This window comes from Lingula anatina, chromosome 1 (genome assembly GCF_051362555.1).
Source record: "Lingula anatina isolate TDL-2025a chromosome 1, LinAna3.0, whole genome shotgun sequence".
Lineage (NCBI taxonomy): Eukaryota > Metazoa > Brachiopoda > Lingulata > Lingulida > Lingulidae > Lingula > Lingula anatina.
In genome coordinates, this window is record NC_141767.1 from 59,028,668 (window position 1) to 59,052,003 (window position 23,336).

General features: G+C 35.5%; 1 protein-coding gene across 2 annotated transcripts; it reads left to right on the top strand.

Annotated features, from left to right (window-relative positions):
* Window positions 1–1,687: 1,687 nt before the first annotated feature.
* Window positions 1,688–21,595, top strand: LOC106154690 (nuclear pore complex protein Nup205). Of its 2 annotated transcripts, none has more exons than XM_087000974.1 (39): window positions 1,688–1,739; window positions 2,939–3,081; window positions 3,436–3,607; window positions 3,942–4,160; window positions 4,430–4,515; window positions 4,724–4,949; window positions 5,397–5,561; window positions 5,926–6,038; window positions 6,391–6,570; window positions 6,774–6,902; window positions 7,310–7,457; window positions 7,731–7,924; window positions 8,229–8,411; window positions 8,642–8,677; window positions 8,897–9,106; window positions 9,379–9,561; window positions 9,917–9,974; window positions 10,202–10,391; window positions 10,710–10,830; window positions 10,976–11,063; window positions 12,947–13,105; window positions 13,371–13,616; window positions 13,873–14,025; window positions 14,331–14,542; window positions 14,778–14,918; window positions 15,203–15,394; window positions 15,665–15,944; window positions 16,280–16,378; window positions 16,636–16,790; window positions 17,109–17,300; window positions 17,730–17,845; window positions 18,072–18,343; window positions 18,644–18,898; window positions 19,132–19,206; window positions 19,524–19,690; window positions 19,858–19,972; window positions 20,270–20,401; window positions 20,777–20,931; window positions 21,175–21,595. In XM_087000974.1, exons 1-39 carry the CDS (start codon window positions 1,703–1,705, stop codon window positions 21,265–21,267), a joined length of 6,090 nt encoding a protein of 2,029 aa, XP_086857100.1. In that variant the 5' UTR covers window positions 1,688–1,702; the 3' UTR covers window positions 21,268–21,595. The 2 variants fall into 2 exon arrangements, with proteins under 2 accessions (XP_086857100.1, XP_013384593.2); XM_013529139.3 differs by lacking the exon at window positions 1,688–1,739 and adding an exon at window positions 1,788–1,941.
* Window positions 21,596–23,336: the final 1,741 nt, after the last annotated feature.

Consider the following 23,336-nt stretch of genomic DNA (forward strand, 5'->3'; position numbering starts at 1 on the left):
AACTGAAAACTGTCTCTAATTCGGGAACCGTTAATGCTAGAGACCCATTCTTTTTTGCATTTTGTAGAGCATGTAAAGCCCAACACTGGAGGTGGTCTCAGTTTTTTTGTATTCCATACGGTTTTCGAGTTACGCTGTATCAAAAAGTACATATTGGTGGTAAAAGCAAAATGTGCAGTACGGTAATGGATAATAAATTTTGAACTCTGGAAAAATAAAACAAAAGGCTTGGCAAAGCAGACAACTTGTGTTCAAAAATGACATTATTTCATCAAATTTGAACTTCTGAAACTTCAGAGCACCTCCTATTTCAAGAATTTTGACCAAAATGACATTTTCTTTATTTTAATTAATTTTTTCTGTACGAAATTTAAGGCACATTATGGTAACTCCAAAATTATAACATTTAGTCCCTTATATCTCCAAAACTGGCAGAGATAGGTCCATAGTTACTATTGAAGTTGAATAGGAAGTCATATACTGGCAATCTTACTGTGACCTTGAAATTGACCTTTGACCTACTTTTCACCATGAACTGAACTTTGCAAATTTTGCTTCCCTTTTATCTCCAAAACTGGCAGAGATAGGTCCATAGTTACTATTGAACTTGAATAGGAAGTCATATACTGGCAATCTAAATGTGATCTTAAAATTGACCTTTGACCTACTTTTCACCATGAACTGAACTTTGCAAATTTTGGTTCCCTTTTATCTCCAAAACTTGCTGAGATAGGTCCATAGTTAGTATTGAACTTGAATAGAAAGTCATATACTGGCAATCTAAATGTGACCTTGAAATTGACCTTTGACCTACTTTTCACCATGAATTGAACTTTGCAAATTTTGCTTTCCTTTTATCTCCAAAACTGGCAGAGATAGGTCCGTAGTTACTATTGAACTTGAAAAGGAAGTCATATACTGGCAATCTATATGTGACCTTAAAATTGACCTTTGACCTACTTTTCACCATGAACTGAACTTTGCAAATTTTGCTTTCCTTTTATCTCCAAAACTGGCTGAGATAGGTCCGTAGTTACTATTGAATTTGAATAGGAAGTCCTATACTGGCAATCTAAGTGTGACCTTGAAATTGACCTTTGACCTACTTTTTATCATGAAGTTAACTCTGCTAATTTCTTTCTCTTTAACTTCAAACTTGACAGAGATAGGTCCATGGTTACTCTTGAACTTGAATAGGAAGTCATATACTGGCAATTTACTGTGACCTTGAAATTGACCCTTGACCTATCTTGCGAAGAACTTAAATTTGATTGTACCATATATATTTTTTGCAATAGTTTAAAAATTCTTGTTGATTGCATTTTTACAGATTGTCAAGCACAAAACTGGTGGCTGTGTCCCTTATTTTGTGTATGTGGGGGTCTATACGAATGCGCTTGCTCCAGCTGGTGGTACAATATTCGGAGGCGGTATCGCCTCTCTGATTCTCTAGTTTTTTGTGATTTAAGTATACCTAGTTGTGATTTCAGTAAATTCAGTGCACTGTCTTCAGTACTTTTTTGCTATTTGTGACCTCACACCTTCAGGTTCATATACTTTACCTCAGACACATCAGGTAGAGCCAATGTACAAATAACCTAGCTAGCTACCTAGTAGGAAAAAAAGATTTCCAATCATTCAGTTTTCCCATGTACTACCAAGGAGTTATAACTCCTTGGTACTACATAAATAGAACTGTTATATGTGTTTTTATATAACTACAGTAGTTCATGATCAAGGTAAGTTCATATCATTATCAAACAAGTTATTACGTTATCACTGACATTTACGTGTTTTTGTGGAAAAGGGCAGTGATCATTTGCAACGTAGTTTGGTTAAACGAAACATGAGCTTATCTTGGCATATTTTATCCAATGGACTTCAAGAGATATATTTTGCCCGATCCTCGAAATATGGCGAACAGCATGGCGCTAAATTCAGGTAAAGTTTGTGAAAGTTACGACAAATCGTGCATCAGTGATTTAGTTGATTATCAATTGATGATGTGTTTTTGTACTATGAGTGAACGCGCAATACGACCAAGCCAAGACATATAGACAATCGGCATCGGCCTAAGTGAAAAAACATTTATAAGATAATGTGCTCGCAGTTTCATTTCAATGCATTTCCACATTGTTGACGCCGGTGAAATAACAAATATGACGCTCCGCTTTTAACCTAAATATAGGAAATTTGACATGAAATTTAGCATTTTCTAAATATTTATATAAGGATGAAGATTAATATAACTAACAAGATTTGCAGTATTTTTAGTTTTTGTGTTGTCTATTTCCAAATAGTTGGCTCAATTTCCTCATTCCACATCGGTGGTCCATATGATTAAGGTCGCGCGGCCCGTCTTGAGTGCCCCTGACTTCTAACGTTATTTAAGTTTTTAAAAGACTATATATGTTCACTGCTGTGCCCGAGTCTGAAAGATATAGATAAAGTAATAATGTGAAATAATTTCTGCTCCTGTGACAGCTCTATTTCAGAAGTTCTTTTCCCCCTTATCTCTCAACTTCATATATATATATATCATTTTGCTATAAAAAGTGTACTAGTAGGGATTTTGTTGAGATAAATTTTGAGAAAATGTTTTTACAGATCATGATATTGCTTGGCTAATCTGCCTTCTGGTATCCATTAATCTCACTAGATTTACTGTCATTGTGTGCATGGTTTTCACTTACTAGAAATGTTATTATTAAAGAATTCTGCTCTGACTATAACATGCTCAGTAGGGGGAAAACCCAGGCTATCTCACATTCCAGTCAATCAATTCTGGATATTTAATGTATTACACAGAACTTAATAAAGATCAGTATTTACAAACAAGATTAGATTAAAAAACAATAATAAAAATCTTTCAAATAATTTTTTATGAAAGTCCCTAACATAAAGTTTTATAGAGTATTATATATATGTTTTATTTCAGGTGCCAGTGTCTGGGTGCCATACAAAGAACTTTACACGCTGGTACATACTGCCATAACACGCAAGCAATCTGATGCCATCCATGATTTGGAAGTTGCACTCAGGAGACATAAACCAAACTTTATAAACCTCTTGCAGAGCCCAGTAAGTATTGCAGTATGTATAATTAATATCTGATGGTATTGTGATTTTGAAAATTGTTTTTATTTGTCATATTCATTTTATGTTTCTATGAAGGACTGAAACACCAGTAAAAGAAAGGATCCTTGAGTACATCATCATTGGTTTTCTTTAATGAATTTTAAACCAAACTTTAATTATTTGATGAAAGTATCTGTGGTTGCAGTTGTCATTGTGCACTATAAGAATATTGCACACATGCCTGTGGAATCATTCATATGAGTAACAGTTTTGTATATTTTCATTACATTTCATTTCATTTCATCAAAACTTTTTATGATGTAACTTAGTAAGTTTTTTTTCTTACCATGTTCTCAGGCAAAGGACGGCGCACAGCGAGAGACTGTGAAGAAGGCCACAACTGAGGGTATCACTATACAGGGCCAGCAGGGAACACAGACACTGTCTCAACAGTTCATAGATGAAGCCATCATTCTTAGCGATCTTTTTAACCTCAATGAATATGCAGCAGTAGAACTGCTAATGGCTGGTAAGAAACATGGTCAGATCTAAATTTTGTGTGAAAATATATAGTTTGTGAGATATGTGTGAAGTTATAACAATTTTTTTATTGATCCCATTTGTATTATACTGTGATCAAGTTATGAGTATTAGACAGCTAAAGTGACTTTATCACACATGCACACATGCACGCACGCACACATTTAGAATATGTGATAAATTTTTTGATGTGATGATACAAAGTATGACGTATTCTTTATCTTAGGGCAGGGATTTTTGTCACAATCATTCCTACACCTCCAAGTTAGCATGCCTATTATTACAGCACATTTTCCTCATTTGAAACCCTTTGATTTATCAAGGTGAAAATCAGCTGCCCAACTTTCCTGGTCTCACTCGTGGACTTGTTGCTGTCATTTTGTATTATGATGGCCGGCGTAACATGGTCAGCTGTCTGAGGACACTTATTCAGGCCAGGACAGGCAGGACATGGACCCTGGACTTGCCCACAGATTTAGAAAACCTGGTCATGAAGTTCACAGACCAAATAATGGAAGAAGGACTGACCAACAAAATTTTGAGTATGTATCGATTATGGGTATTATTTTTTTCTGTGCCAAAGATAGCCTATATCATAATAATAGTAAGGTCTTAAAATAGAACATATTTTGTAGAAGTTGTGACTTGTCGAAAGTAAACAAATGTCATTTATGCAAATATAAAAAGGTGATGTTAATTCTGTTTGATTTTTAAAGCAGAATTTTTGATCCTTGCTGTTGCCTTTGATTCCATTGTTTGTAGTTTGTTATAAAGAGAATAAAGTGTTATCATTTATATGTAATGGTTTTAGGTCTTATCACCGAGATGGATATAACAAAAGAGATGGACAAATTACAAAGAGAAAGAGCACTGGGAAATGCCAAGCACAAAAAACAGGTTAAAATTCCAGAAAGAAAGCTTGATTTTACATTAACATTTCTGTCATTTTTCAGAGAAAGACTTTCGCATGTTAGTTTTACATGTTTCTAATTAAGTGCAGAACATTAAAAAAAATAGCCAAACCATCAATACTTAAATCAGGACATGCAAAGCAAACATGTGGTAAGCATCTAGTTTTAACTTTGATGAATATTTCATTATCTAGGTGACAGATCTGTATAAAGAAACCCAGTTGCTGTTGGCTGAATGTTTGTATTGCTGGGCAGGACAAGCACCACTACCAAAACAAGACACCTCTCAGCTTCTGGACCACTTGAAGAGAGATAACAGGACAAATCCAGATGGTACAATTGACAGTGTTACCATGGCATTGTTAATGGCACTGTTGTACTGCATTGATGTCAGTGTATTAGATAGAGAGAATTCTGAAGGTGAGTTTTTAACTAATACAGAGGCATTTGTACTTTATGATTGGTATAACTAACATGGTTGGGATGTTGGAATTATCCTGTGATGTGAGATGTTTAAATCCACATTTAAAAAAACACCACATTGAAAACTGTCGAATGAGAATTGTTTGACAGGAATATAACACCGTCATTAGAATGTTTTTCAAGGTCTGGTTATTTGATTATATATATTTTTTGTACAGTTTTGGACAGATTGTGATATGGTATTATTATAAAGCAAAAGTAAATTGTTAATATAAGCTTAAGATATTGTTCGTAGCCTAAAGCATTATGTTTTATGAGGAAAATTTTACTCTAGTTTGATTCCCAAAATATATTTGATCATTTGTGTGAACATCCACATTTTTTTTCATGAACAAAAGTAAAAAAAAATCCAAATATTAAATCACCCTATTGATTATTTTCCAGATGTGTCTTCAGAGCTCCCAGTGTTCACTGATGATACATATGTGACCACTTTACACCAGGACATAATGTCTGATCAGGCGTGGGAGAATCCTGGTCTAAAGGCTGTGGTCCAGTTTGCCTGGGCACAAACACTGAGAAAACTCTCACAGCAGACCAATGGACAAGGTAGTGCTGATAACCACCTGATGTGGTTGATGATACTTGTCCTTTGTTTGTGCGTATGATCTAGAAAAAGATAATAGTTAAACTTCAGAGTCAAGAAGCAAAGGTTTCTTTGTGTGTATTGATTTCTTTTCGTTAATTTACTTCCTGGGTGGGTATTTATATAGGAAAAAAAAGACTACATTCCTATATGTTTAGTCTCATGTATCTAGAGTGAGGTATATAATTGTGATTTTTGAACAAGTGCATTGTATAGTGTATAAATATAAGTATAATAATTTCAGCAATTTATTTGAGTAAACATGTTACAGAATTCCTCTCTTCAATAATTGCAATGGTGGCAATTATAATTTTTCCTGTATTTCAGCTTGGAGTGAGTGTTGTGAAGATGATGAATATGTAGTTGACATGGCTGTGGACAACAATGTTTTCTTTTTCCTTTGTGACTCTGTCATTGGATCAGCTAACTTTCACAGTGAGGTAGGTGTTTAAATGAGTTACACCATATGTTGAAGTCAATAGGACTACCTTGAAAGTTTGACAAATTGCAGTTGTAGATAATTGTTCGACATTGTCTCATGCATGTATGACAGCATTGCCTCATACCTGTATGATGGTGAGTATTGCCACATATATGTTTGACAAATATCAATTTGAAAGTGATTATTGATTAACCTTAAGAATTTAATTGATTTGATATAATAGTTATGTGCAGTTTTTTGTTTTTATATTCAAAGATGTGGTTAAACCAATATATCTCAAAGTGAATTCAAAAACAGTATAAATGTTGCTACACTGGATGGTTAAAATTACTACCCACATCTTTGGTCAGGAGTTTTACTTGCGGAGAATCCACGGCCTGGTCACAGACTTTATTATCCAGATGCCATTGAAGGTGAAGGAGTTGCGAAATCGTGGAGATGAAACTGCACGTATTATCATGGCCCATGTTCTTGAAGGCGTGGAACCTCCATCTGGAATAAAGAGGGATTTTGAACATCTCATGCGATTGGTGAGCTTCAGCCTTAGGGATTTGGTTTTGTTGTGATTATTAATTACATTCCTACGTATGTTGGTTTGTTGATATTTTCTATTACCTAGTTAAATGAATGCATAGCTTTGGTTGTCATATATGAACCATCATTTTTCTTTAATGTAGTTGTTTATTCATCTTAAACCAAGAAAGACCAGAGTTAAAACCTCAATGTCTGTTAGATTGCAGACCTGTATGTGAAGGACCCCCTGAACCTAGAGCTGGCTCTAGAATACTGGTGCCCACCAGAGCCAGTCCAGACAGGTGCTAGCTTCTCCAGTGTATATCACTACCGTCCTCCACAGAGACAAGTAAGTTAATAATAATAATAATAATAATAATAATAATAATAATAACTATATTCAGCCATTGCATATATATATTTTAAAACACATAAAAGGGCAATTGTTTTACCATTGTTGCAGATGAGATGAATAAATGTAGGACAAGAAAAAGAAAAATAAATAGAGGCTTTGAAAAGATAACATCAAGAACAAAATATTTTCCTTTTTTATAGTCTCATGATAATGCTTTGCTTTCAGTAATGAATGTGCAGTAGTTGATGTGCTTTTTTGTAAATGCAAGTTAAGATGGTGCATGTATTTTATTACTTATCAACTTGGCTGATTTAATATTGTTATTATTCTGCTTTCTCTGAATAATTCAGTTACAGTAGTTTATAAATGTGATATATTTTTGCCACTGAAATATTTTTTAGATCAGCCTATTCAAGTTTGTTCGTCTAGCTGGTGATCTCCTCCCTGCCTCTCTGTATATCCCTTACATAAATATGTTGACTGGACTGGCCAATGGACCCCAGTGTGCTCACCACTGCTTCAATCTCCTCAAAAGCAATGCTATGGGAGGTGAGCACTGGTCACAACTACCACAATTTTTACACCCAACACAATGCATTCACCTGAGTCAGTAATTAATCACATGCTGCCATATAGGGAAAGTCAATAGGGAAAGTCACAACTCACATCAACCACATTAAAATTCAGTGAAAGTTGTGAATAATAAGATAACAATATCATATTTTACGCTACATGGTTCCCCAAGTTACAGTATCCAGATTCAGGTTACCAACATTTTACTAGCACACACTGACCTGCAAGATTTTTTTCGTATTTCTCCAGGCGGCCATGCCAGCACTGTATCATGGGACCATTTTTTCCTGTCACTGAACCAATATTACAGCAGCCTACGCCAGGAGGTGGTGACATCTGTAGAAACATCACATATTCCCAAGCCTATACCCAGGAACATTACACAGCAAGAACTGGAAGGACTAATAGCAGTACTGCAGCTTACTAGACAAGTAGCAGACCAGGTTTGTATTGGATGGGTCTAAATTGGTTGTTTGTATTAGTTTTCTTCTTTACATGAACTAACCAACTAAGATTTTACAGGAGGTTTGTACAAATAAAACTGTCATAACAATACACAACAAATCTTGAAATGAAAAAAGGAGAAAATCTGTATTCAAAATCCCAATTCAGTTTTTTTTAAATGGAATTAAGTTGGATGTTCAAATGTTGATTCAATCACAGAACTAGACTTCCTGTGTGTGTATGTATTGAAGGAAATCACACTATGATGAGTAACTGTATCTAAATCCCCTTGCTATATTTCAGGATGAAAGTTCCAGAGTCTCCCTGGTGGAGAACCCACAGTGGCTGCCAGTGGTGATAATGTTTGGATTGGTTGGCTGTGCCATCCCTCCCACTCTGAAGGCTGAACTCCTCCTCACTCTCTCAGCATTTGGTAAAACAGCAGAAATTGCAGCCAGTCTGTGGCAGTCCTTAGAGGTTTCACAGGTAGACATTAATTTTAGACCATAACAGGGTCTTCTATGTGGCTATCAAAGAAGTATGCTTTAGCCTGTTTGTTATAGCACACTCCATAAGAAACCCATCTTGATGCATTTCATGTGGCATATAGACTGTTTGCCGTGCCATGTTAAGTTATTGGTATACAATGTCTCGGAGTGTTTTTAAAATCAGTATTAGTAGATATGTATTGGTACATATTAATATGTTATTTCCAGATATTACCTACTCATGGTCAGCCAGGAGGGTTAAAGGTGTGTATTTAACTTGTATAGCATTGTTATTCTATGCAAATTAGTGAATGGTAGCAGAAGTTGTAACAGTAAAAAGGTAATCATGGATTGTTTTGAATGCATTTTATAACTATATTAATCACCAGTGGATGGTGTTAGAAAATCATCAGCCACAATACTCAGACAACACACAAGCTTATCATTATCAACATCATTCACACCTCTTTATCAATGGCCCAGGTTGAGCTGGATGAAGTAGAGTCCAGGAATGAAGAGTTCCCCATGGTACGTGCCTTCCTTGACCTGCTGGGTACCCTGACAGATATCCCAGTGCCTGCAGGACTGGGGGCAGGCTACAGGGCTCCAGGCTTTGAACCGTACCTGGAATTCGTAAGGGATGATGTGTTTCATAAATTTACTACCAGAGCATATAGGAATGCTGGAGAGAAGGTAAGTTGATGTGGAGGATTGTGGGTTGAACTTAAATGTTATATGATACACTGCCTAAGTGACTTTGACAATAAATGGTCATAAACATACATGACAAGACCTGGAATAATTATATGTTATTTAATATTTGATATTAAATATGTACTCTTTGCATGTGATGTATATAATGAATGAAAAACTGGGCAGGTGTATTTTCATTGCTTTAAATAGTGTTGAATCCATTGATGTCTCTGCTTACCTCATATAACAGTGTTGAATATGAAACACTTCAGTGGGATGTATCAGCAGCCACCCTTGAAGTCCTTTACAAACTTCTGAAGGACCATGAGGTCAGAGCTGACCACTTCCTTGACCACCATGTGGAGGTTCAGGGTGGAGGAACAGTGCCTGCAGCCAAGCCTCCAGGACACAGCCTGCTAGTGCACATGCTGAATGATGGGGCTTTTCTAAGAATGGTACAACTGTCTTTATTAAATTATTTACTCCTATGATGTAGCATTCCCCCCCCCCCCCCCCCCCCCCCCATTATGTCTTTGGCTGCATTTTTATTTTCTTTTTCAATAAAAAAGAGAAAATTATAGATTACACCTCAGCTGACTTTTTTCTCATCAGAATAAGTTGGAATAAAAGTGGCAGAGAGCTATAAACCCTGAAAAGACATTACAGAGGGGAAAATATTACAACGCATTCTTTTTAATCAGTGTAAATAACTAATTTCACTGAATCACTGTAAAAAACCTTACCATTAAGCAAGAATTTGTGCTACTCTGCCCCAGGTATTGTAAATTCACATATGTTTTTTTTCTTCAGATACTGTACATCACAGATGAAGCCAACAGGTTACTTGGAATGTACACCCCATTCCCAGGTAGTGTAATAGCAACTAGAGAGAATTATTACAGTGAAAGATTTTAGAGATGTTTTCAAGCAGACATTCCTGCAATTTAATAACACTTACCTAAATTTTATGATATAAATTAACTTTTTACTTCATTATAAGACAAATAATTTGCAATTTCAGTCCAAAAAATCATTTTCATCTTTTAATGACATTGTACACAAGCTATGATTAAAGGCATATTTTTTATCTTTAAGGTAAAGAGAGTCTAGAGAGAACTGCATTGTTGTGCCTCAAAATGATGGAGTCCACCCTGGAGAAGCAGTCCCAGTTCTTTGATGTCCTGAGGGACAGTGGTACCTCCCTGATTGTGTCTCCATTAGATAAGTTACTGATGGGAATCAACCCAAGGAGTGGTGTGGCCGACCATCTGGTCAATGTTACCAAGTAAGATATGGTATATTAAGTGAAGCTATAGTAGATATGTTTTGGTATACCAGTATCAGATAATAGACTTTTTTTTAATACAAGGCAAAGCTAACCGTTTGTATGCTTTTTTAGTGCAATTATGATGCTTAAGTCATGTGGTCTATGCCAAAAATATTACACATTCTGTAGTCAGATTACTTGAACACTTTTCCTCTATAGTTTATAAATAGACCTTTTTTAGACAACAGGGTTCTTTTGAAAGGACCATGTAAATACTTCATTTTTCTAATTAAAAAAATGATGGTAAATGATTTGTTACTTGACTTTATTTTTCAGGTTTGTTACATACAAGAATTTCCTACCTGAACACTCTCTGTCAGCAGTAAAGATTCTGTGTTGGGTGTGCCAGTCAGCTCTAGTGCAGCCAGAACTTGTGGGCATGTTTACTGCTCAGCAGGTAGGTCTTCCCTTCCCTACCTACTTCTCTCTCTCTCTCTCTCACCCTCTCTCTCTCTTCTGACCTCTCCTCTCCTCTTATTAGGAATATTGACACTATATTGATGATGCAGTGATGTTTGTTTGTAATTCTTATATTTTTTCAGTCTGTATCCAGAGACCTGCTTCATGGCTTTGTGGAATGCCTAGACTCAGATGATATTGAAGAAAAAGATGAAGGCCAGGAAGAACAAGGTCAGTTCAATAGCAGTTTACAGATATGAATATATCTGTAAACTGCTATTGATATGAATATATTTGTTAAAAATTTCAACAAAAACTGAAGTATTAAAAACATTCCAGTGCAATATGGACTTCTCTAGGATTTCATTTTAAAGCTTAGCTTATTAGTACCACCAGCATGTACGCTGGCGGTACTCATGGTTTTAGTCCTGACCCATCTCTTACAGCTCAGCTGGCTCCTGCTGTTTCTGCGGCTCCGCAGGATGGCGTGGGATACAAGTCACCATTACCGCTTCTCCTCCTAGACCACAAGGACCTGTGTCCTCATCTCCTGGATTTAGGTCACATATAATCTCAACTTGAACCCCCAGGTTTTTTTGTCTCAGTCGGTGCATTGGCCTGGGTGTGACGCTCGTTGAAACGCACCCTTATCAAAATTTTTGAAAATTCAATGCTAAATATCTCCCAAACCGATGGAATTATGGGAAAATTTCTACAGATGGCTGACCGAAAGTCATATGTGAGGATTTCAAATATGCTCTTGGATTTGACCTTCAACCTTTATTTCAAGGTCAAAGGGGCCCAAATTTTCTAAAAATGGGAATTTTTTGAGAAAAAAATTTTATTTCAGCCGATTTTTAGAAACTAAACAGATCTTACCTATAATATTATGGGCAGGTGTTACCCTTAGGGTGATCTTTCATTTTCTTGAGTTTGGGGTCAATCGGTGCATTTTCATGGTAGTAGCGGCCATTAGGTGCCGAAACTGAAAACTCTCTCTAATTCTGGAACCGTTAATGCTAGAGACCTCTTGTTTTTTGCATTTTGTAGATTTTGTCAAGTGCAATACTGGGGGCAGTGTCCATTTTTTTGTTTTCTGTATGGCTTAGGCGTTGCACTATATCAAAAAGTTCAACATCCAATATTCACTGGTGAAAGTAAAATGTGAAATACTCAAAAATAAACAGAGATACGCCCATAGTTACTATTGAACTTGAATAGGAAGTCATATACTGGTAATCTAACTGTGACCTTGAAGTTGACCTCTGACCTAATTTTCACCATGAACTGAACTTTGCAAAATTTCCAGCCCTTATATCTCAAAAAATGGCAGAGATACGTCCATAGTTACTGTTGAACTTGAGTGGGAAGTCATATACTGGCAATCTAACTGTGACTTTGAAATTGACTTTTGACCTACTTTTCACCATGAACTGAACTTTGCAAAATTTTTCTCCCTTATATCTCGAAAACTGGCAGAGTTACGCCCATAGTTACTATTGAACCTAAATAGGAAGTCATATACTGGCAATCTAACTGTGACCTTGAAATTAACCTTTGACCTACTTTTTATGATGAACTGTACTTTGCATGTTGTCTAGCCTTTATATCTCCAAAATTGGCAAAGAAATGCCCATAGTTACTATTGAACTTGAATAGGAAATCATATACTGTGATCTTGAAATTGACCTACTTTTTCACCATGAACTGCACTTTGCATTTTATCTTGCCCCTCATATCTTCAAAACTAGCAGAGATATGCCCAGTGTTGCCTTTTTTTTTTTTTTTTTTTTTTGCATATTTTGATAATTCTTGTTTATTGCATAGAGCTTGTCAAACACAAGACTGGTTGTGCTGTCCCTTTTCTTTGGGGGGGGTTCCTTTCGAATGCGCTTACTCCAGCTGGTGGTACAATATCTGGAGGCGGTATCGCCTCTCTGATCCTCTAGTTTAGGACATTGGTTAATGGTTATTTCAACAACTTGTCTCAACAGAGGATTAGAAATTCAACAAATATGTAAAATGGATTATTTCCTATAGATTTTGAAGAGTTACTTCACCTATAAATTGCTGCCACTAATATCCCCTTTCTCTCTTTTTTTTATCTTTTCTAGATGGTGATCTTTCCAGCTCACAGATAAGAAATGCCATTCGTCAGAATATCCTGAGATTGTTAGTGAATGCCTTAGACCAGCCAGCACCTAATATAACTCACTTTCTCCTGGGCTTTGACCTGAGAAAACAAGTGGCTAAATCTAATTTACAGGATCCTGGTAAGAGGAAGGGTATGATAATAGCTGTGTCAAATTTTCTGATAGAAGGCAGTAGTTTTACAACCACAGTGATTACCGAGTTCATAACTTCAGGTATTTTTCGTGGTGTGTTCATGTTACAGATATGATGCTCTCTAGTGGCAAAATATTAAGTTTTCGTCCAGATATTTGTGCAAAGTATGACATGAATATTTTGACTTAGACATTCATAATTTGATAGCAGCTATACCTGATGCTTATATTAGGAATTTTTATCATTTTGTAGGTGTCCTTGATTCCCCCAGAACCTGTCTTCACTCAGTCCTGGACTTCTTAGACAAGGGTGTCGGCAGCCGCCAGGGTCCTGCCTGTGTTCAGGAAGCCCCATACCTGGCAGTGCTTGCCTACCAACTGATCTACTGTCTGTGTGCTAACAGGGAGACCTCCAGCCCCACCATGAGGTACCTACGCACCAGCAAGGACTTCCTCTACAGACATGTGCAGCATTTACCCTTCAAGGTGGACACTCAGGGTCAGTGAAGACACCAGTGAGGAACTCACTCCAGTTAACATTTGTATCTTGATGAAATGTAATTGAAAGTATGGTGTCAAGCCAAGAAATCATTATTTTTTAATCATAGTATAATTTAAAATAATTAGTTTCACTGAAGAATGATTTTCACATTTAGTGTTGATTTTAGTGTTGATTTTACACTCTGCTGATTTAAGGTTAACTTACTTTTTTGCTCAATGATATGTTCCTCAAAACGTCATGATTTTTTGCTTAGGTCAATTGGGGGCTGACATGTTAGTGTTAGGACAGTTGTCTTGGTTACTGAAATCTGTGGCCTTGGAGCTGAAGATGACCTCTGCAAACAGACAGAGGTCCAACACACAGAGATTGCTGAATCTTTTATTAGATGATACCCCTGCTGTAACAGGTGTGTGTGTGCATGCAAAAAACATGCATCTATAATTACAGTGAAGATTAAAGTGTTGAAAATTATTGATTTTGATAGATTGGATTCAAGTTGTTCTCTTCTAGGGGATTGAAGGTTTCCTTCATTTTATTGATATCTCTTTAAAATCTATACCACTTAACATTGGCGAATTATCAGGCAAAAAACTCCTGCACATGACCAGTTTTTGCAATGTTTAAGATAAGTAAAAAATCTAAAGTGTAAAATATAAATCTTAGAGTACATACAAATACTACAGCAGAATTATCAAGACATTCAATTTCCAGGCTTGCGGACAGATGTTGGCTATGATACTGACTACAGTCAATATGAACTGGACAGGAGTGGACTGAACACCACAGAATGGGGCCAGAACCAGACTTATGTAGGGAGTCAGACTAGAAGAAAAATACTGCAGATATTAGATGTGGTGGATTTCAGTCAGTTCTTCCCAATACCTTTACAATTTGAGTACTTTGATCCAAGTGTTATCGAACAGGTATATATTGTTTGCTTTTTTCTTTCATTTTATTATTTTTTTATTAATATTACCTTTTTGTCTTAACTTTGACATATTTTCAGAAGATTCTCTGGTAGAAAATTGTGTAAGTTCATTAAAAATGAGAATAATAAAGATTATTTACAGTTTTATGTACTAAAGAATTTCACATGATTTAACTCCTTTGAGTCAAATTGTGGAAAAGATATGTAGATGTAGATATATTTAAACACAGGTAATCAACAGCTGTGAGCAGAAGAATGACCAAGGTTTGATGTACTGTAATGTGAAGATGTTACACCAGATCCTGATAGCTGAAGTGAACAACAACCTGCAGGGACCAGCGGCTGCAGGACAGAGACCTTTAGTACTACAGGTTTGTTATTTTGGATACTATTGTTACATCAGCACATCACATTTTTGTGTACTTGCCTCTGTACAGTTGACAGTCTTTACACCCTTGCTAAGCTTATTACAGATATATATATATATATATATATATATATATATATATATATATATATATATATATATATATATATATTGAAGTTGATACAAAAAGGGCAGTTGCATTGGACTTGTAACAGTTTCATTATTTGTGTTATGCATGCATATGTCCATAAACTTAACATTTAAACCAGTATTTTTGTCTGACTTCAGGAAGTAGAGGCTGTTCTTGCTCACATAGTTCAGAGGAATGCTGTACGGGAATGTTTGCACTCTAAGCGAAGTGCATTTGAAGCTTGGAGACAGGTGGTAGAGGTGATCCTGACAGCCTGTCCTGAGGATCTTCTGCAAGGGGAAGCCAGGCAGACAGTGCTTTTTGAGCTGTTACAGGACCTCTTTCTCAAGGTAAGATCCCACAGAAACATGTATGTATATTTTTTTTAATGTCATTTTGTTTACAAATTACTTATTTTATTATTTTTTTATTTAATTATTTATTCATTTATATATATTTTTATCTCTAATTAAATTTAAACTGAATTTTACAATCAAGGTTGCTGTAACTATACAGTGAAAAGTGTGTCAGTTAGTTTTTATGCATAATATACTTCCTTCAAGATTTATTATAAAGCATAAACCATTTTCAAAACTTACCAAATACATGATTTGTTTCAGATTTCTGATGAAGATGCTTTCCAAGAACTGACAAATCCAGTAGCAGCTGTCATTCTGACTCTACTGGCCAACCTAAGACACTGTTTTCTTAGTGATCAGAGTGACATGGCTCAGCTTGAGAACCTCTCCCATTATGTCACCATGTTGGATGGGTCTCAGGCTGCTCCTCCTGTCCCACAAGGTGGCAGCACCTTCACCCAGCAAGGAGGAGCCAGAACCCTGTTTGCTTCATCTCTTCAGGCTGTTTTGAAGGGACTCGTAGAACACATACTAAGAACAAGTAAGTTGGTTCAACAGATACCATGTTGATGGAAGTGGTAGTAACTGTGTTCATGCTGAAAAATATCTTTTTTCACATTCATGCCTCAGATTACTATTATTATTATTATTATTATTATTTTGTTATTTATTTATTTTTATTTTGGTATTTGTTATTTAGTTATATTAAAGTTGTTATTAGGAATGGATAGAGGTCTTGTTTACGAAATGATAATAGTAAACAGCAAATTGAATTTTTAAAAAGTTAAAAATTTTATAATGGTAATATAATTTTTCTGATATTGATATTACCTAAAATTTTAATGCATTTTGAATATCTTTTATGTTTCATTTCAGGTTCTGGCTCTCAGCGAGTGCGTTCCAACCTATATGGTGCTTTGCTGTACTATTTGCAAATAGCACAGAAGCCAAAACCACTGGCAACTCTGGAAACTGGTAAGATATTTTTGCAATTATCTTGTTCTTTGTGTGTGCCTAATGTTTAAATACATCTTTTAACTCCATAGCAACATTCATTCAACGGCATTCATAGAAATATATGACTTAATTTAAATCTGTGAGAATCCTGATTCAGTCGACTCAGATGTCTTTTCTCTTTGTGAAATGATGCTACACAGGCTAATCATTTTTGTATGATGAGCTATTGATAGTGCTACGCAGCTTATAGTTTTGTCTCATACCTATACTTTCAGTGACCAAACAAAAAGGTGTTGGTGGTAGCCTGGCATCTAGAGACAGTGAGTATGAGAAGTTGACCAAAGAGAACCTACATACTATTCTCAGCTATGGAGAGAACTTCATGGAAATCATATGTAGAGATGCTTGTGATGGGCATGATGTTGGCAGGGTGGGTGTTGCAAGGATAGTATTAACTTGCCTTGTTATGTTGTCTGTAGCAGAGAGTAAAATGGTACTGTCTTTAAATGTTATCTGATTGTTTATGGTGGAAAAGAAGATACAAAATTCTTCAGACAAATTTTACATTTTGATTTCCAGTGTTAAGGTGATCCTAGATAATTAATATAGCATTGTATATTACCTAATAAGGTGATATATATGATGAAACTTAAGTGATAGATTGCTGTAAATTGTATAGTTATAGTAATTGGCAAATTATATCTGTATCTTTGAATTTATCAAGCAGACATGTTTTTATGTATTTCAGATGCTGTCTCTTGCCTGCATAGATGCAGTGGTGGCAATAGACAGGCAGCAGGCATGGCTGTCCTACATGTCATCAAAAGGTTATGTCCTCCACATAGTAGAGAGCATGGTGGAGAATGATGAGGTGCTACAGAGCATGCTCAGTCCAAATCCAGAGCCACTTAGAGCATTGTATATTTATGAATCAAAAATGGTTAGTTGGTTTTTTTACTTTATCAAGATTTGCAAAATATTTTCATTAAGAGTTTGGAAAGATTCTTTGAGAATTCATTTATTGTATAGATGGGAGAGAAAGGATGATAAAGCAAAATTAGGAATGTAATAGAAATGATGGTGCATCATGCTTCACAGATACGGCGTCCATCAATGCAAATGAGGATTTTTTTTCTCCAAAGAGTAAAAGCATTAAGTGTTTTCAAAGTGCGGCCTATTTCACATTTATCAATGATTACTAATTTTGGTCAAAAAGTTGTAGAATATTTGTATTTCTGCAGTGGTGAATATTGCCTCAAAAATAATGGAAATATTTTACTATGTTCAACCCCAGAATATTGAGTTTCCTTTTCTGTGAATACACACTCTTAATATTCCATGGGCATTGATACCCCCAATTTATTTTTAGGGGTTGCTCACAAGATTAGCTGAATCTGCCACTGGAGCTCAGACTTTGTTACAGTGTGGAATCATGAGCAGGCTGGCAGAGTGCAATTTCTTTGATCTAAGACCAGAGATGGAAGGGTAAGGGAATGTTGTTATGATACCATACCCTTTTTCTCATTATATTCAACACTGTATATTCAAAATTTAAAAAATAAGTAATGCGAGTGTTGTTATCTGTGTTACACATGACATTCATGCTGACACATACCCTTCTTTTCCTTGAAGCTAACAAGTCAAATAATTGAATTAAATAATAGTATTATTAAAATCACTTCTAATATATATTTTTTTTCTTTGAATTCAGTCCTCCCAGATTTCATCAAGAACAGAGCTTTATCCCCAGCATACTGATGCGATACAGACAACTCTTGCTTCCTGCACTAAAACTTTGCCTGGCAGTCATGACTTCACTGGGGATAGAAAACAAGAAGGCAGCCAACCAAGTGTTGCAGTTTGTTATTGCCCACGCAGATGTCTTCAACACCATCCTTAGAGACAAGCAGTCTGAGCTGAATCTGGCAGCCCTTGAAGAGCTTTCCTTGACATCTGCAGTGATCAGTCGGGCAGCTGCAGAAGGTAGCATGTTTATTTTATTATTATTTTTTTTAATTTGATTTAATTTTAAAGTATGTATTTTTAAAATGGAAGTGTTTAACAATATGATTTGATTGTTCTCATTGAACTGAAAACAAGTAAATTTTGACATATTCATAATAAGATTTATTATAATTATTATTATATTATATATATATATATATATATATATATATATATATATATATATATATATATTTTTTTTTTTTTTTTTTTTTTTTTTTTTTTTTTTTAAGGGAAATTTTTTTTGGAAGCTTAATTGATTTGTTTTACTTTGACTAGGAGACTTGGAGACTGACTTTATCCAAGGGGATACAACCTTTATAGAGTTCAGGGGTCACTTATCCCGCATACAGCGCCAGCTCATAGCTCTCCTACCAAAGTATTGTCTGACAGAAAGTCTGCAGCGCCAAATACGCAGTCTGGAGCCCCAGGCAATGGAAGATGGACGAGATATGAAGTCAGAGGTGCAGGTGCATCTGCAGGAGATAGCAGCCAATATTGTGGCATTTTGTAGAGCAATCATCTCAAAGTCAGGTAGGGCTTACTTGGAATCCTGAGACAATAGTGTGCATTTTGAACTGGCGCAATTGGAAGGCAAAAAGGAATTATATGGTGTCAGTTTTGGGTGCAATTTTACAGAATATTGAGAACAAAGAATTATACTTACATATATATAGAAAAGAAAATTCAAACCACTGAAGGAATAGTTTGGACCATTTTTAAATTATAAGTATAATTAAGTTATAGGGAGAACATTTATTTTCCAGGGAGTGCACCCCCCTATATCCAAGTTTTGTTTGCTCCAAATTTAATTGAAGCCACTGCCAGGGACACCATGGAAGGTAAGGGTATATAATTTTAACAATATCAATACATTATAAGATTTTTTCACCACAAAGAAACACCAAATGGATGGTAAAGGTGGTTGTAATGTTTAGAATCTAGTTTTTCGGCTTTAGATTTTGTTAATGCAAGGTGTACAATACAACTAGTCTTTTAACTTATTACATAAGACCAAAGCAGAAAATAAAATATAGGAACATTGCCTCTCATTTGAATACAGGAACCAGTTCTTTCCAAAACTCTAGCAGAAGATTCCACACATTGAATTTTTATATTTACCTATTGATATTTATTTATTTTTTTTTCTTATTTCCAGATCTACACACCAGTGTGATGAGTACATCACGTCCTCCAAACCTTGGTCTTATAGTGTACCAGTTAAGACAGTGTGCTAACAGTTTTATGTCAGTATGGGACACGCATAAACAGTACATGAGAAAACTTGCCAATGTACTGGATCTTGGTGCTGAAGAACTGAAAGAGGTAATTATCCATATTTCTTTTCACTCTTTGTAAAAAAGAGTCTTGTGCAGAAACACCAAGGAGACATTTCAATCTTATCACTTGTCTGTAGTCAAAATGTATTCAATGCATGTTAAAATTTGCATAGGTAGTTACAATGAGCTAAAGATGGGTTTTATCTGTTTTAGCTGTCTGTTGGAATGTCCAGTGAGAGAATATCTACTCAACAAAGACAGCAGCTGGCTAGGAAGAAACTAATGCAGCTTCTTAATTACAAAGCACAGGAATTGCAACACTATTCTTGTATCCTTATCACAGGAGAGCATCAATCTTGGCAAAACTTGTCAGCTTCAGACACACTACTGAGCAATAGGGAGGTTGGGATAGGCAATTTCGATAAAATTTGAGCATCAGTCTTGCGAGATTGGCACAGTGTTTTATGATGATGCATTCAATTGGAGTAAAGTTAATACTAATGAAATTAGAATATTTTTGAATATGTGTAAGATGCTAAAATTTGGAATTTTTATATCTTAGAGAAACTCATGATATTATTGATATCGATATATATGAACCAAATATCCTTGACTTTGTTGTAAGATACCATAGAGAACTGTTTGTTCATCTTGTGGCGCCATCTAGAATATTATCTTGTTCACTGTGTTCCTGCTGACCAGGGCCAGACACTATTCCAGCTACATGCTAAAAAACATGCAATGCGAAGATTACAAGGTAAAAGGTGGCCTGGAGATGTACACTTTTGAGGTCTTCTGTAGTTTTTGCGGCCTATACTTCTAAAAATTTGATCTCTAAGTAAGATGGTTGCAAAATTTGTGATTATATATCTTTTCCTACATTAAATCTTGGAAAAAATGAAAGTCTAATAATAAACATTTTTATACAGAAAAATGAAATGTTGATTGAGAAAAAGCAACCCCAGGCATAAGGTTATATTCTGAAAGGAAAAGTCAAGTTGATGTATCACTTTTAGAATGTTCTCAATTCTAAACAAATAAAGGCTGTTATAAGAATGTATATAAAAGGGCTACATGTCAACAGAAAGAAGAAGCTTGATGTAAATATATATTTACTTTGCATCATTTCCAGAAAGTTCTGTAGCTGGAGAGGACCAAGTTGAGGACTCTTCCCTGGACACCAGTCGTCACTCCGGTGTGAGTCAGGAGGACCTCCAGCACCTCAGGGCTAACGCTGGGGCCTGTATCAATGAGACCTTGTTTAGGAAACTACAAGAAATTGAGCAGGTACAGCAGATTTCCTTAAACTTTTATACCCAACTACCAAAAATGTCAAGCAGAGCTAAATTGTTTTAGTTAACTGCTTTTGCCAAATATTTCTATATTTGTAGAAGTGCAAGTAAAAAACGTGCTTTTGCATAAAAGAATAAACTTTTTCCAACTAAAGTAATGTAGACTAGACCTGAAAAGTGTTGACCAAAGCGTTGACTCTCTCTGTCAAATAAAGATATGGGATGTTTCTTCTTTCAGTGTTATGCCAAGTCAAGAACGAGATATGGATTTATTGAAGCACTGATAAGGAGGCTAAAGCGACTACTTAAACTTCATACATCAAGTGAATAGCACCAACAGAGAGTGAATAATTTATCAGAGAGGAATGTATGGCATCACTTCAGGCGGGATTGAAAATCATTTTCAACTTATCCAAAGAACAGTATCCAGGGATGGACTTAAAGGCCAACACATAGAACTGATGTATATTTAGCTGAATAATAATAAAATTTATCGAGACTAAATAAAACTAAATAGTCTCAATGGAGCCATTTTTGTAGGGAAAACTGCATGACAGAGATGTTATTGTACTTCAAACTTGTGAAAAATTCTGAAAATGTTAATGAAATTTATGTTTGTATATTTTTCTTATCATGCAGCAATAAATAAGGTGTAAGGACTTGATAATGTTTTTTGTCTACAGAAAAAGACAATATGTACTTTTTGTCCAAATTACACTCTCTTTTCATTTGCCCTAGTTTTATCAAATGTTTAATAACAGTTTCTCAGCTTATAATCTGTGTTTAAAAAAGATGTTAAAAAGAGCCTGCCAAGACTTCTTATCTAACATTGCATGGTGAAATGTGGTATTTAAATTATGAGTCGGTGTAATGAGGGATTTTCAGGTTTTAGCCAAGGAGATGTGAACCACAATGTTTGGTTTCATTTTTACCATGACACACGCACATGGGTTTTGCAGAGGGGGGGTGTCACAAGAAAATTTGCATTCCTTTGCTCGATAAACTACAAAAAAATACTGCAATATGCTTGGAGTTGCCTCGTTTCTTTTGTTATAATGTTTTGTTGGGGATACTACGAAACTAGGGGAGGTCACTTGCCCAACTATTGATTTTTTAAAAGTTTTGGAAGCTCGGTTGCCTCGAAGAGTATGAATATATATGTATTTGGGAGAAGCGATCATGGAGGCGTATTGCTGAATACAAACCAGTCAGTGCGGAAAGTGGGCCACTCGATTAAATTGTACCGAGTAATCCAGGCGATTGGGAAATGTAAAAAAAAAGCAATAAAAAGAATACTAATAGAACATACAATAAGTATTGATAATGAAGACTATACTTATAGAAATGAAAACGGAAATTAAAATCTTTAAAGAAATGAAATCCCCCATGAAGTGACGATAAAAGTGAATCTTATCTCTACATGTACATTGTGTGGTTATACTCTCTAAGTTCAAATTAATCGGCGGGGATTCCCCTCACCACCAATATAGAAAACGAAAGAAACGAAATGTCGGGAAATCCCAGTGACATAATCAAAGTTTCCGAGACGTGAAAGCGAAAGTCACAAGATACTGCAAGCCTTCCGCATTCAGCCGACGCAGATAACACGTCGAAATTGAAAGAGGCAGGATTGTTTTCAGGTGAGTTGATATTAAAAACAACTTTATGTCTTGTAATTTTGGAGATTGTTTCATTCAGTTTGGTCTGCTCTATTTGTTTAATGGTTATGAACTTATCGATCATTTTAGTCCGTCCGCTTCTACAAAACCAAATAACGTGTGTCCAGTTGACGAGGTCTGCAGTTGCACTAAAATTAAGATTTCATAATTTAGCTCAAAATATTTTCAAAAATCACTACATGTGTGACAATTGACCTATGTCTGGGACGCACTGATAACAATGAGTCCCCGAACTTTTGATACTTTTGATATTTGGATCAATACTCCTTGTTTTGATACGAATTAAGTCAGCGGTTTGGGACGTTTGAATTCCCTAATTTTACATTGTTTGACCAATTCAAATTTTGCCCTTTATTAGAACCACGAGCAACTCTGAGAGGTATGAATCTCGGGGTGGGGGTTACGGACCAAGGTCAATTACCAAACAAAAATAAAAGAAGGAAATACATACAATGAACCGTGAACAAATGTATTTGATTATTTTAGGCACCGGCTTTTAGAAACATTTATGCTTTATAAGATTTGTACTTTTTCCAGATAAAATCAAAATACTGTCAATTTTAAAAATAATTATTTCAATAGTTAACAAGAGTCGTATGTTCATTATTATTATTGTCATTTTTAATTTCAGCTTAAGAAATCAAGTATTTGTCTGGTTCTGTCATGGATCAACTACTTTTTTGGGCCCTCTTCTTGAGCGTGATGAGCTCATTCGTCTGTC